This window comes from Amblyomma maculatum, chromosome 1, assembly GCF_055883805.1.
Source record: "Amblyomma maculatum isolate TAMU_Amacu chromosome 1, ASM5588380v1, whole genome shotgun sequence".
Lineage (NCBI taxonomy): Eukaryota > Metazoa > Arthropoda > Arachnida > Ixodida > Ixodidae > Amblyomma > Amblyomma maculatum.
This window is the reverse complement of record NC_139344.1, coordinates 410,256,726-410,272,562: the sequence shown is the minus strand read 5'-3', so window position 1 is coordinate 410,272,562 and position 15,837 is coordinate 410,256,726. Positions and strand designations below refer to the sequence as shown.

The 15,837-nt window shown below is 46.9% G+C and overlaps 1 protein-coding gene across 1 annotated transcript in view; it reads right to left on the bottom strand.

Annotated features, from left to right (window-relative positions):
* Positions 1-15,837, bottom strand: part of LOC146208924 (decapping and exoribonuclease protein-like) — a 34,029-nt gene that overhangs the window by 14,167 nt on the left and 4,025 nt on the right. Inside the window, exons 2-3 of the mRNA XM_084596504.1 lie at positions 6,118-6,347; positions 768-1,011 (exon numbers count right to left, since the gene is read on the bottom strand). Of these exons, the coding sequence (XP_084452630.1) occupies positions 768-1,011; positions 6,118-6,347 (474 nt within the window). The remainder of the gene's footprint in view (positions 1-767; positions 1,012-6,117; positions 6,348-15,837) is intronic.

The window sequence follows — 15,837 nt, the reverse complement described above, 5'->3', positions numbered from 1 at the left end:
TGCGGGAGTGGCCTTTTAACATGCGCTGACATCAAGCAGCCCACGGAATAGTTACCAGATTTTTTTGTTTTTTTTTTTTTTACGTAGCCTACTAATTCAATAGTCATTGATTTACAGGAAAGGAAGGCGCAGTATCTGTCGCACTTTTTCTATAAACACCTGAAACGTTGTGGTTTTCATTTTTTGCGCCAACTTTTGGCGTTCACATTTTGGCCTCCTCACCAAATTATAGCCTCTTAATGCTTGCACATTAATAGACTGGGGACAAACAAGGGGATTATAATGGGATTATTAGGTCAAGGGCCACAAACCCTTCTAACACACCTTAGATTCCATCTCCTAAGTGTTGCGCGTTTGTCTCCCAACCATAAAGTCAAGGTGCTACCTCCTAAACTCGCCCTATTTACCTCTGGTTTGTACCTGCTACATGAATCTTAATAACTGGTTCAGAGGAAAGTAAAGGCGCAGTATCTGTCGCATTTGTTCTGTGAACAACTGACCGCTCTATAAGGGAAGGGGTGACGGTGGGGTGAAGCGGCGATAGAAAGGTGCTGCAGTGGAGGGTTGTGGAGTAATTTTGTCACCGGAGTTTTAAGCTGTTCTCTTTTTTAAACGTTCTTCTATTATTTGGTCAAGAACGACGCCAAATGATTTTTTGGTATTTGTGATACGAAGGTCGTGCGCTACCGCGTTACAGAAACAAGCTGTAAGCAAGCAGCTGATTGGGAAATGAGTGAAGCGAAAAAGAGCATGCAGCTAGCACAGACCGGCGGAAGTTGTAGTACTGCCGTTCGGAGCTGCAGACTCGGGAGATCTTGAGCTCGACGTAGCCGGCCATAGAGCCGGCTTGCTGAGGCTCATGACCGCACCCGTGGTAGACATCGGGGTCAGCGGCGTCCACATCCGCGTCAAAGACGAGCGAATGCGATTGCAGCGTACTGCTCACCACCACGTAGTACCCTTCGCGCAAGTTCACCACGGCGTCCACGTCTGGTTCACCACCAGGCTCCCCTGCATCATACACAAGGAACGACCACAATGAAGGCGCACAACATTTTCGCAGCTGCTGTACCAGAGTTTATGCGGGAAACTTCAATCTTTGCTGCGTAGATTCCGCAAGTGTCCAGTGCCACGTTCGTTGAAACACTGGCCAGTTTACCCTATATAGGCTAGTCCGCAGCTAAATAAATATGCGAACTTCGTACTATGTTTAATTCCGCTAATTGTCTTTCACATGTCCAGGGGCCAAACTTTCGAAATTTTTTGAAGGTGCAGAAAAGGCAACCTTGTCACACGTTCTTGTTAATAATAATTGGTCTACAGGAAAGGAAAGGAGCAGTATCTGCCACGCGGCTCTGTGGACACCTAAACCGCGTCGTAAGGGAACGAAGAAAGGTAGGAGAGAAAGCTGGAAGAGAGAAAGCGGTGCCGTACTGGAGGTCCCCGGAGTAATTCAGACTAGGGGTCTTTAACGTGCACTGACATCGCACAGCACACGGACGCCACTTCGTTTCGCATCCATCGAAACGCAGCCGCCTGCGGTAAGGATAGAACCCTGGTACTCCGCACAGTAGTCTGGCATCTTAACCACTGTACTACCACGGTGGGGCACACTTTCTTGTTGGCCATTTTTGTTTTAATTTTTAGGCTTCCATTGTCAATTTATTTGTTTACTCAGGAAAGCTTAGAAAGTACAAAGAAATTGTGTGCCGTGTTTTCTTCCGACACGTGCGCTTCTGCTTCGTGAGGGAGCTTTCACGTTAGGTGCTTTTTTATTTTTTTATTGATGTGTTAATTGTACTCTGTTAATTGTGTTTTTCCGGCCAGTCTCCCCAATCATCAGGACAACAGGCAGGGGCGCACCACAAGGTTCGGTGCTTTCCCCATTGCTCTTCAACATAACAATGATTAACCTCCCGCCCCGGCTCAAAACAATACCAGGTGTCAAGTTTAGTGTCTACGCAGACGATATCAACATCTTGCTAAACACAGGCTCGGAAGCAGAAATACAAGAGAAGCTCCAACGCGAGGCTAGAACGGTCACAGAGTAGCTACTAATCTACACGAACGAAAAGGAGAAGTCAAGCTTCGAAATAACAGTACATTGTCAAAAAGTGCCCGAGGTTAATCAGATTAGGATCCTTGGACTCGTCATCTAGGCAGACGACAAAAACGGGTACATAATAGTCAAACTACAGACCGTTGCGCAAGTAACGTGTATCATAAGAAGGGTAGCTCTCAATAACAGGAGACTCAAGAGAAAAGAGCCTGCTGAGATTAGTACAGGCTTATCAGTAGGGTAAAATATGCAACACCCTATCTAAACCTGACAGCAATGGAAAGAGAACAAATAGACGTCATAATAAGGAAGAGCATCAAGATCGCACTCAGCTTTCTCAGCGGCACCTCCACGGCCAGACTGCTGGGAATGGGGATACACAACAAATGGGAGGAAATAATGAAAGCCTCAAAATAGCGCAAATAGAGAGACTCGGTCAGTCCGAGACGGGAAGGCAAATTCTAGAATGGATCGGGCTCCAGCACGATTGAGGGACGGACCCCAAATCAGCCTGAGCCGAAATTGTAGAACCAACCAGTGCATCCCACCCATGCCAAGCAACATGAGCCCCATTCACAACAAAAAGAGAAGAGGAGACACAGCCAAAGCCATCGAAAAGGAGATGAGCAAGCTTGACCCAAACTCCGTGGCGTACACTGACGCAGCCACCGGGAAATCGGGAGCTGCAGTTGCGGCAGTGGTGGACGGAGCCTGAGCCGCTCTAATCACAGAATCGATAAAAAACAAGAAATGCGGTCATCGCTGAAGAGGTGCCAATCGCTCTAGCCTGCGTCGTCACAAAGGCTAAACTGACTATAAGTGATAGCAAAACAGCCATCTGGAACTTGACAAAAGGAAGAGTATCAGCAGCGGCTAAGATAATTCTCGAATCCAGGGAGATCTCACGGAAGATCACAATAAAATGGACTCCAGGCCACTAATCGGGTCTGGAAACGAAGCCGCTCACGCGTTCGCCCGAGATATCTACTACCGAACGAATGTCGATCAGGTCGACAACACAGAACACGAGGAGGGGTTAAACACCCACCACGAGATCTTTGAACACTACAAACGCAACAGATAAACATTATCCACTCAACATAAAGAGCTAAACAACGAAGAGGCCAAAAGTCTTAGCAGACTACAAGCCAGGAATTACCCCAACCCAGTATGGCTGCACCACTAAAAAATACAGGACACACAACACAAAAACTGTAAACACTGCGGACAAAGAGGTACACACGACCATATAATCTGGCAACGCCCCTTTTCGCCTGGGGCAGTGACCAACATTCAAGATTCGAAAGCTTGGGAGCCCCTTCTTCAAAGCGAAAACCTCGAGATTCAAAAAGAAGTCGTCCGCGAAAAATCAGTGTATTGCGCGCCTCTTGTCGCGGAGTCCAAGCCCCCTATTCGTGTCTGCGTACCTAAATGGGGGAGTAGGGGAACCTCCTATATTGGTGGCAGTAAAGTTTTGAATGAATGAATGAATGAATGAATGAATGAATCAATCAATCAATCAATCAATCAATCACTCAATCAATCCGGCCGGTTGCCTGTAATCGTATGCTGATTGTTGTTAGTTTTTTGTTGAGTGCTTTCCTTGTATTTGACTTCCGTGATAAGTCTGAGTGCTGCGTATAAATGCAGGGTGTGGTGCAATAAACCGGAGTTGATAGTTGGCGCCAGTCCTGTTGGTTTACATTCTTTATTTCCTTTTCCCATTCGCGCCGTTTTTCTTTTTCAAACATGGCTGCCAAAGAACTATCCCAAACCAAAGAACTTCCCATGCACATTGCCTCTTTCGCCTCATTACATCAACTCAGTCGCGGCAGACAGTTTGCTGCAAAATTCTTTTAATTGGAAAGTTTTTATCTATACAGCTCCAAGTAAAAAAAAAATGCTTGTCTGCGCAAATTAACTTTTCTTGAACAGCATCAATAAGGACTTCTTTATTGCTACACAATGTGCCCGTTTATTTTCTAAACAGAAGCTCGCCGAGCATTTTGGAAGATGACATATTATTCATAAATTGCTCACAGCTAACAGATGTTTTCTTTGGGAAATTAGAATTGATGCTGAAGTGTCATTTTGTCTTTAATGGCTTCACCATGTGGCACAGAGAAGCCATCACATGTAACTCCACACGAGACGCTTCGCCACTATAACATTCCTAAGCTCCTGCACATTTCCGCAAAATATTCTCGTTAAAGCAGGATTTCGGGGAAAACCTTTTCTATATGATATATGAGCATTATAAATATGATGTCGCGAGTTCTTGCAGCGAAGACGCAAGCACTGATAAAAATTTATAGCCATGGAGTAGCGACCAAGTTACGTGCGCTACTTTTTACGGTGATGCTAACGCTTTACCTTTTTGTACCTAACGTAGGGCGGTAACGCGTTCTTTTTTAGCGTAACGAATATTTAGTCACCGTTTTGGTAACTTTAACAACGCTACAATGCTTGTAATGTAAAGTATGCTTTAATTGTGTATTTACCTCGCTGGGTAAGCTTACTTTCTGTCCAGCTTATTCCTCCTTGCTGTCCTTCCGGTTTTGAACTCTTGTTGCATAACGTACGCATTATGTTATTTTGTGTAGACATTTTCCTTCGAGTTCCTGCTCGCTGGCCAACGCAATGAACACTCGAACTCTTCGGATACTGGTTTACTTCGCTTTTTAGTATCTAACGTCCCAAAGCGACTCGGGCTGAGAGACTCAGTAGCGGAGGGCTCCAGAAATTTCTACCATCTGGAATTCTTTAACGTACACTGACATCGCACAGCCCATGAGCGCCTAGCTTTTAGCCTCCCTCAAAAAGTGGCCGCCGAGGCCGAGATTCGATCCCGCATCCTTGGGCACTGCTGTCGAGCGTCCCAGCTACTGTACCACCGCGCCGGGTTAATCGATCATACTAACAGGTCTTAACAAAATAAATTGTCCAACGCTGAATCGCAATTCAGATGGTACAGTAAAGAAGTTCCTGTGCTCCCACGGTTTTGCTCCTGTCAGCCGTTAAACAATTAAGCTATTCGTGACACATTATATCCTAAAACAAACTTGAATGTTGCACACATGACCTTGATTACTGTTCCATGCAGAAAGCATTCACGTGAAGTCAGGTACTGAATAAAACTACTACGGGATTTCCCTCCACTATGAAGCCCTAAGGAATCCCACAACGAAAAACATTCGCTAAGTTTAGTATTTATTTAAATATTTTTAAGCATTATAGTGCAAGACATTTTTAGTGAACAGTTCTGAGGATTGTATTGCGGGACGGTTTAACAAAAGTAGGAGATAAGGTGTTTATTTTTCCATTCGATTAGAAGCTGTTCATTTTTTTATGTTCTTGAATTTTGGCCCAATCTGAAACGATGAGGAGAAAGGACTTCAATGACTAGGGCTGAGCTAAATAATTTACCTTACATAAAGAACAGGGTGTGCATAATACACTGAAAACAGTTTCAGTGGCATTACCTCATTGTATCGTGTAAAAATGTAGGGCTGAAAATTGACTTTTTCCAGGATATGCGCTCAGTTATATTTTTTTCTTCTCGTAATTTAGTCCCCGCAATGCAACATTTTTAGACCGTAATAATGTGGGGCAATGAGGATTGTTATGAGAGATTTCAATAAAAAGCGTAGGCGATGTTTTTAGGAGGAATCAACGTTTTCCATGTTTTTTAAATTTTGGTGCTTGGCCGAATTCCAAGCTCTGTACAGAAAAAAAGACATACCAGTCTCGAGAGGCTAATTTTGCTTTAAATGAAGTAGCTGCATAAAATCCGCAAAAAAATTCTGAGGGGTTGCTCTTTGACAAATGCAGGATATAGTATTAGTGCTCTTACACTGCGCGCATTATTCTCTGGCAGCTGCAGCACCTTTATGAGCCCTCCCTATATTTTTACACGACAAAATGAAAATAACCGATCGAGATCACACTCGGCGTAACCTCAGATGCCAGGTTGGGTTGCCATGCCTCACCAAAGGCATCTGAACTGCAAGGAAACAGAAAATAAGGACAAAAAAGGGGTGCCATGGTATATTACTCACTGCTGACCATGTACTGCTCAAATCTGTGCCCCCAAAAGTGCATGAGCTCGCGCCGGGGGTCTGCCGCGTCATCTAGGTTCTGCTTGCGCTGGGCCTCCGTCCCGAAATCGTACAGGTAGATGCTGCCTCGGAATCGGCAGGCGGCCACTAACCAGGCATCCCGTGTGTCGTACGGTGTGCACATCAGCCGCACCAGTACGTTTCGGCCGCAGACGAAATCCGCGTGCCGGCTGCAAGAGATTCGTTTGTTAAAACCAAAGCACACTGAACCAGAACAGACAATACAAGGCGCGATGGTCTGCGTGTTCCCATAGCGGCCTCGCTAGTGGAGGCACGCTTTGAACAATTCTTAATCGAAGGCCACCAATACAACCAGGAGTTCCAGGAGCACTTTCTCGAATGGAGGAATATTTTTCACGCAACTAGCTTACGGACCATTGTTCCCGTAAACAAAATAAAATATTTCGCATTCTTCTGCACAAGGTCGCGGCGGCACGCTCCGCCTAGGATAATTCGAAGATCGGAACGCAACGTGTAGTGACGCGCTAGAAGATACGGTTGACCTGGCCCAAAGCTTTCCGGCTGCACATCGGTCGGGGGTACAGCCTACGTGGCTTAGAAATTTTAACTGCTAATCGTTACAAACAGAAAAAAAAAATCGAAAACATTGAAATGAAATCATTATTTCGGACATATTCATGCAGAAAATTCCTACGGGTTGAGGCAGAAAAACAAACAAACAAAATGGCAGGGGTTATCTCCGTTAAACTGAATATAGTAGGAAAGCACTGAAAGCTGCAGTTTCAGATGTACATGTGGCGCCATCTGGGAGCCACCACATCCAATGGCGTCGGTTTAATCTCTCCTTAGGCTACAACAAATGAATAGAGCCCCGCCGTAGTGGTTGCAGTCTATTGGGGAAAGTGCTTGGGACTTTGGCCTGGTGAATGGCCTCGGACTTCGGCGATATTTGCCCATGTAACGTGGACAAAACCTCCACCTAAGTACTTAGGTGTTCCTCTTGAATTTTACGGTGGCAGTGAGCCTTATTTGTGAAGTAAGATTGCAGAATTAGAAGAAAAAACAACAGGATTTGGTGAATTGAACCTCTTGATGATTGGATGCGCCACAGTTTTCAATCTTTTCTTGGTTAGCAAGCTGTGGTACGTGATGCACGTGCTGCACTGTTCCCGTCTAAATGTACAAAAGTTGCATGTGTTTGCAGTGTTTGCGTGGGGTTTCACTTGGGAAAGAACCAGTCCAATCAACCTGTTTCGGAAAGTACACGCTGGAGGCCTTAGTTTATGTAATTATTTGTGCGACTGTTAGTTAACCGTGTTATTTTCTTTAGGGATACTAAGGAGCCATCTTTACGTGTTGTTATTCAATTGAAACTGGGCAGAGGTTTGCCTGAAATTGTCGTTGCATCTCCCTGCATTCAAGGAAGTATTCGGGGTATTTAAAAAATGATCTTCAAGCTTGTCATTTTCTTTATACACGATTTTCATCGGATTATCTTAGTCATGTGAAACGGAAGAAACTCAGCAATACATGTGACTAACTGTTCCCTCCACCATTGTATAGGGCCATGTACAGTGCAGGCCCTGGACAAGATGTCCTTAAAAGATATAAAAAATGGACATTACTCCTGCAGCCAAAACTTTTTCTACTACATAGCGTGCCTTTGTCGGTTAAAGCGTGGTTACAAGAGACAGGAATTTTTGTCCAATGGGGAGTCTGCTGTTTGTTATGTAAAATGAATGAAATCATAGAGCATGTTTTCTTGGACTGCTAGGACGCTGTTTTCTCCTGGGACGTCCTACAAAGGATTTAAAAAGGATTTTCCGCTTGAACCTTACGGAATAAGATATCTTCCTATTCAAAACGAGGGCGGTATTCCATATGACCTTGTAATGGTGCTGGGCCTGCACAGTATATAGAGAAGCAGGATGGCAGTGCATCATGCAGATCTTGAAGCACGACCTGTTAGAGAATACTTTAAGTAAAGTGTTGCAAGGTATTGTGAAGCTGTAAAACTTGTGGATCCAGCACCTGACTGGCTTCTGCACTTTGAAGTTTTGAAATCTTTAAGAGAATTCTAACCCTGGTACGTCGAGTTAAATACGGCTGACGGTTGCTGTGTAAAATTGCACCCATTCTGAGTTCAATAAAAAAAGCACAGTGGTTATGACGTCCAACTACTGCTCAGGAGTACCCGGGATGAAACCCGACCACCGACAGCTGCGCTTCGATGGAGCCGAAACAAAGAGGCGTCCGTGTGCTGTGCGATTTCAGTGAACGTTATAGAGCCCCAAGCGGTCGCATGGATTGAAGCTGCGTTTTCGAACGCCAAAACACAGGTTCGAACCCCTTCTTGTGACAATTTTTCTATGTTTTCCTTCATTCATAATTAAAATGTATTAACATATTTCATGAGGTATGTTGCCTGTTGGGTTGCATTGCGTGATGTTTTTAATTACAAACAGCCGTAAAAGCAGCCGTGTACGAGCCAGGAGGCAACATCAAATGCTTTGGTATGTCACGCTTACACTAATTCCTGCGTCTCTCATAGCCTGAGTCGCTTTGGGACGTTAAACCCGACAAACCATCACCTATAATTCCGTAATTATTTCAATAAATATCTCCCGCCTTCAGTGGGTGTTACCTTTTGTTTGCTTTAAATGTATACAGTCATCCTATGTGCCATAAAAACAACTATGAACGGCTATTTACGCTTGCGAACCGCGTAGCTAATAAGTGCCCATTACTTGTTGTTAGAGATTTTAACGCTCCACATACAGCCTGGGGTTACGTGCATGACACATCGAAGGGACGTTGCGTGTGGTTAGCCGCGCAACAAACCGGTCTCTCCCTTCTCACTGACCCTACCTTTCCTACCCGCATGGGAACCAGTGTCTGTAGACACTTCACCAGACCTTACTTTTGCACATCGCCTTCCTCACGCCTCTAGGAAGTGTTCATTTCATCATAGAAATTCTAAGCATTCTGCTGCCCTGTAGGCCTCCCAGAGGTTCGACGTTCACTAAGTGGGATTCTTTCCGAACGTGTAGAGCAGCCCACGCCTACACCCCCAATAATGACATCACCGAATGGACCAAACAAGTACAAATTGATGTTAAATCAGTATCTTGTCCCCTACCAGATGACTACCCAAGCGACACGGTTGACTCCCGCCTCCTACATTTATGGGAGGCTAAAGGCGGCCTAGAATGACGCTGGAAACGGCAGCGTTGGAACCGGACACTTAGACGCCGCCAAGCCCGTCTTAACAGAGAGAGAGAGCGCACGCAGCGACTCTTTCACGACAGAATTGGGAATCGCTATGCAACAAGTTAGACTCTAGTAATACTAAGACTACCCAACGAGACAACCTCACTAGACTAATACATATTTACGATACACCTCCCGCGGAACGTCTCCAAGAACTACGAGATCACTACTTCCACACGTACCCTTCTATAACACACCCCGTCTATTCAGGGCCACCTAACGACTTCCTCGACCAACTTGTCACGGTATCAGAGGTGCAGGCTGAGCTTCAGAGGCTAAACACATCTTCAGCCCCCGGTCCAGACGGAGTGCATAAGGCACTCCGGAATCTCAATTCCCAATCTATTGCCGTCCTTACCGAAAACTTTAACGAGTGCTGGCAACGAGAAACCCTCCCGCCGCAATAAAAAAGAGGACAAAGTTGTGTTTATACCGAAAACTGGGAAACCTCTGCTAATTTCAAACCTTAGGACCCTTTCTCTCACCTCTTCTGTCTGGAAACTAATGGAGCATGTAATCCAGACCAGAATTTGTCAATATCTAGAAGGCAAATATCTCATGTCCACCTGCTTGTTTGGAGTTCGTCCTGGCCTTTCTACACAGGATGTCTTCTTACAGCTGAAACATCACATTCTCGACAGTCAAACCTATGACACCAAAGCCACCCTGGGCGTGAATGTGACCAAAACATTTGATAATGTTACACATTCAGCAATCCTTCAGAACCTTACAACCCTGCGAGTCGGCGCCAGGTTGTATAATTACGTCCGAGACTTCCTCAGCCAGCGCACAGCCACACTTACCTTTGGCGACCACTGCCTTCTGGAGCTCACGCTAGGTGCACGAGGTACGCCCCATGGCGCCGTCCTCTCCCCTATACTATTCAACATAGCACTTCTTCACCTACCCGAAAAATTAGCACAAATCGTCAACATTCATTTCAGCCTCTACGCCGACGACATCACTGTCTGGGCTAGCCGCAGCAGTGATGCCGAAATAGAGGAACACCTACAATTGGCACTAAACACGATCGACACCTATATAAAGGAACGTGGCCTAACTTGTTCCCCTTTAAAATCAGAACTCTTTTTCTACCGCCCGAAGCAATACGATTCAGGCAGTCCGCCTATTTCCCTCAAGCTAGAGACCCATTCAATCTCTAGTATCCCAAATCTGTGTACTGGGCATAGTTCTTCACTCCGAGGGTGCACACGGAGAAGTCATAAAGACTCTCCATACACAGTGTCAACAGACAACCCGACTGATTCGCCGCATAGCCAACCGCCGGGCGGGCTTACGCGAGCAAAACACAATTCGCCTCACCTAGGCTTACGTTATAAGCCGCGCCACATATGACTTCCCATACCTCCCCCTCAAACAAAAGGAAAGAGACCGGGTGAACGCGCTCCTAGAGGTTGCACGAAAACGGCTCTGCGACTTCCCCCCAGCATATCTAATGCCCGACTCCTTAAACTCGGTGTGCACAACACTTTCGAGGAACTTAGAGAGGCTACATTAACGGCACAAATATCCCGCTTATGGATCTCGGCGGCTGGTCGCACTTAATTATCCCACGTAAACCTTAGTCCAGTTACACAACCCATTGACGGTGTCCCCCTTTCTCCTAACCTCCGCTCTAACCTCATCATACCTCACATCCCTAAAACCATGCACCCTGAGCGAGACCAGGGCCGCAGAATAGCCAGGGCTTTCGCCCTTCACAGACAATATGGCGACGACCAAGAGGCGGTCTACGTGGACGCAGCGGAATATACGTCAGGCTCCCATATGGTCCTGGCTGTAGCCGACAATCAAGCAAAGCTGCTTATTTCCAGCTCTATAATCACCAATTCCACCACAGAGGCAGAGGAGGCAGCCATTGCGCTTGCTCTCATCTCTACATCTGCCACAAAAATTATCTCCGACTCCAAATCTGCGATTCTAAATTATGCCAACGGCTATACACCCCGCACCGCTGCTCGCATATTAAGCTTCTGGCAGCCCCGGCACACCATAACCCTCATATGGACGCCAGCACATGCTGACCTCCCCGGCAACGAGGAGGTTAATTCTCTAGCCCGTGGTCTTACGTTCCGGGCTAGAGGAATAGAGCCCCCTCTACAGGCCTAGGAGCGCCTGCTCTGCTTCCGCGATAGTCTCTTGTACTACCGGGACAAACGAAGGGAATATACACCCCCAGCCCCCTCTCTCACCATAGCGCAGGCCGTACACTGGCGAAACTTGAAGACTCGGACTGCTCCATACCCTACATGCCCGATACTCAGACCAGTTTTCCTCATCATGCAGACTCTGTGGCGAACCACGACACTTCCTACACATCCTTCTTACATGCCCCACCTTTCCTTATCCTCCATCACCGAACTTAGCAGAGTCCTACTGGGAGTCTCTCATGAAGAGCACTTCAAGTCAAGACCAACGGAAGATATTTCCAGTGCTATGAGGAAGATTGCTCTTCAAGCACTTTCTTTTGCCTTATAAGGGTGTCTCCCCTGTAGTAAGGGTGCACCCAAGTGCCATGCAGGGGGCTTCGCCCCCAATATTTGCTCCAAAAGGCAATAAGATGTTTCTACCACCACCACCACCACGAGAAACTTTTGTGCCAGAATCACCTTCACCCCGCTGACATAAAAGAAGTGAGGAGGAAGAAGTTCCGGGACCCTAACGTTGAGAGAACGAAATTACTCGTCCAGGTGTTACGAAAAACGGTATGAGAAATACTGCGCCTTTTCCTTCCCTGCAAACCAAATATTAGAACAAACAAGCGAGAGCACCCCCGCTGTGGTTCAGAGTTTAAGACGCTCGGTTACTCGACCCTAGCGTTTTAAACACTGAATTACATTCTTGACGTTATTGCTTTACAACCCCCTGGATATTACAACCGCACCATCTCCTTCCACACCACACACGAGACTGGCACACAAATGGAGACCGTCTATGTCGACGCTGACTCTCACACCTGCCATTCCGCCTTGCCCTGGCAGTAGCGTCCGACTCCTCCATCTCTCTCACAGCAGGCACTATCCTCGCCTCCACCTCCGCGGAAGAGGAGGAGGTGGCAATATCCTACTAGCCTAATTCATCGCTACTACATCGGCGACCAACATTTTCACCGACTCGAAGACAACGGTCAGAAACTTTGCTGAGGGCCGTATACAAGAAGCAGGGCGGACACTAGGCCGCCTCTGACTACGTTTATTTCCCGCCTGTTCCCACTACCGTCAATAACACAACATTGTTGTTGTTGTTGTGCTCTCAGATAATGGCGCCTAGTCTCTCTCGCGCGCTGTCCCAAACCTCTTCTTCCTCCTTTGTCCTTGTTGTAGATTTCCGCATGAATCCGCAAGAGGCTGCATATACGAACAACCAGAGTTCCGGCTTCTCAGCCAGTCTCCCGCCCCTGCCCGATCTATTGAGCGTCTGTGGGTCCCGGCCCAAGCAGGCCACCCAGGTAACAAAGCGGCTCATTTTTAGCTGGTGGTTTCGTCAAGACGCTCGAGATCGTATGGTCGCTTACCACGATATCACTGTGCGCTACTGTGAGCAGCCTCTTACGTATCCCCTTCTACGAAAATCTCTCACTGAATTTAAACAGAAGAGGTGACACGAGCTGCGATCCCTTACCTCGCCCCTGCCTGCTTGGTGGACTTAATCCTAGTTCACCCGGGACTGTTCACGACGGAAATGCACTCTCTGTGACGCTCCCAAACCGGATTTTGCGTACATTTATTCTTGCTGCGAGCTCCTACCACCCGCCGCTTGGCAACTCGCGGACCTGCGGTACCCAGTTCTGACCCGGTTGCTCAACGGTAGCTGGTGAACTGGGCTTTGGAAGTCGCAGAGAAGCATCACCTTCCGGCCACGACACGCATCCAAGAGCAATCCCACCACTAGGATGTTACAGCTAAGGCTCACTTTCATGAACAAAGTTTGTCACCACCACCTTGACAAACATTCACAGTGCTTAACGGCGTGTTCACTGTGCACTTTTGGCTGCCATTTGTTTAAATGCTAGCATTTCAATATACGCTCTCTCTGAACTCATCGTCAGTTGCGTGAGTAACCAGAGTGTGGCACTAGAGTTGCCTGTTTGCCAAGACGTCTGTCCCGGTAATACCTTTTCCAGGTGACTACTGCTGTCCTCATTACTGCCTCGCGAATATTGTGCTGTGGGCCACGTCAGCCTTAAATATCTTGTCTTTTTTTTCTTTCTAAATATATATTTGTTCTTGCTTGTGCTTTTCCCATCACGTTTCTGCCTCCAACGCTAGTCTAACTACATTAAATTCAACGAAGCAGCTGGCGAGTTTTGCTATTCCCCCATATCTTTTTGCAAAATTCTTTTAGAGAATGGAAGTAAATAAATGGAATAACCTTTTTATTATTTGTAGTGCCCTTAAGTTTAGCTGCTTTTGGTCTCATTGAGCTCGTTATTAGTACCGCTCAGCCGTATCTGAAAACTGCATGTACACGACCATCCGAAACTCTTGACTTCAAGCACTGTGTTACATGCGTTAGTTGATGAGCGGGCGTAATTAAAAAAACAGACATCTACCTGCGTTATGCAAATAAAGCATGTGTTTTGTCTCCCAGCAATTTCCTCACTGCAGCATGCATCGCCTCCCACCATCATTCTACCTCTATCTTGCTTCTTTTCCACACTTCATAACAGGAGGTGAATGCATTTTTCTGTTGCCGGTGTTACCTTTCCTGACAGCCCGGCAATAAACCTTGCGTTATTACGAAGATGCATGTTGCGCTGCACTTGATCACGAATTGAAAGGAGCTGCCTGGTCCTATTGTAGGCGCACAAGTGTTTCCATACAACAACTCAATCAAGATGCTTTTGTAGAAAGCAGGGTGGTCAGGCTGTCTGAGTGTCTGAGTCAAAATTTTGTTGCATCTCAGGTTGGTTTACACTTGCGTAGTACGCGAAGGGTAGCCGCCTGGTTTTCGCTAGCACTATGCATTCACTTAAATGTTGATGACATTAAAGGCCTTCCCACGATGAAAAAAGCAAGCAAAAGTACAGATACCTCTTATTTTAATAAAGTAATATATGCACGTAACATGTTCATGGCACATGTTTGCTTGCCACATGCGAGATGTTTCATATAAATCTTTGTTCAAGTATGCATGGAGGCTCACATTTGCTTAGTTTTCACAAAACAAAATAAGTCCTCGGACAGCACGTCTTGAGGATACGCTCTAATGATACGATATGATCTTGTGAGCTGACATTGTGTCAGTTCAAACGGCGGTAATCAACGGAGAAGCGAAGTGTGCCGTCTTTCTTCACCAGGACGACTGGTGTCGCCCAGGGGCTGTTCGATGGCTGAATTACGTGTCCACGAAGCCTTTTCTCAACGTGATTTCGGATGGCGAGGCGTTCGCGTGGCGATACACGGTAGGGGCTTTGACGAAGAGGCGGAGCGTGTTCGTCTGTAATAATGCAGTGTTTTAACAACGGAGTCTGTCGCACCATTGATGCTGAAGAAAAGCCCTCGCTTAGCTTTGAAGAAGACCGCAAATCCGGCGTTGCCTGTCTTGAGGTAGCGCTGTGTTGATGTCGAACGTGAGCTCCTTGATATGTATAGCGTACCGTCTTCGGGTTGGCCGGGAAGGGCGAATACATCTCGGCTGTCCGCTATCTCCTCGAGGAAAGCGATGGTCGTGCCCTTGTTAAGACGCCGGAATTCTTTGGTGAAGTTCGTCACCAACACCTGAGTCTGTCCTCCTCTGATATGAGTGACACCTCTTGATATGCCAAGACCTCTTTCCAAAACCAACTGGGTGCTTTCTTCGCCGACGCCTTCGGCGATTTCGATATCTGCGTTGCCCACGTCGGCGACGACGCTTGATTGGGTCGGCACGGTCAAATCTTCGTCGAGGGCGTTTATATCGCGTCGACGGCGCCACGGAAGGTACGGCGTTGTGCGTCGAGAGCTTCAGTTTTGAGAGAAGGTCGATTATTGCCCGATGCTCGTTCAGAAAATCCATGTTCAGAATCACGTCGCGGGAACACTGCTGCAAGACCACAAAGCTGGTAGGATACGTTCGGCCATTTACTGTTACTCTTGCGGTGCATCTCCCTGGCGGCATAATAAGTAATCCAACGGTGCGCAGCGGGCCATCTCAAGCGGTCGTTACTTTCCTGAGCTGGTAGGCGAACGGTCTACTGGTGACTGAAAAGTCAGCTTCAGTGTCTACTAGGGCGGTTACTTGTGCGACCGTCGACAGCAACTTCAATATCGCTTGTTCGCGTACTCGCATTGCACGTGGGCCTTGGTCTCCGATCTCGGCTTCGTCGTTTATTGGGGTCACGGCTGGGGCACACTGTTGCAACTTCGCCGGGCGGTGCTGCCGGCTTGCGCTCTGATCATGTTGTCGTCGATTTTGTCGTACGCAGTG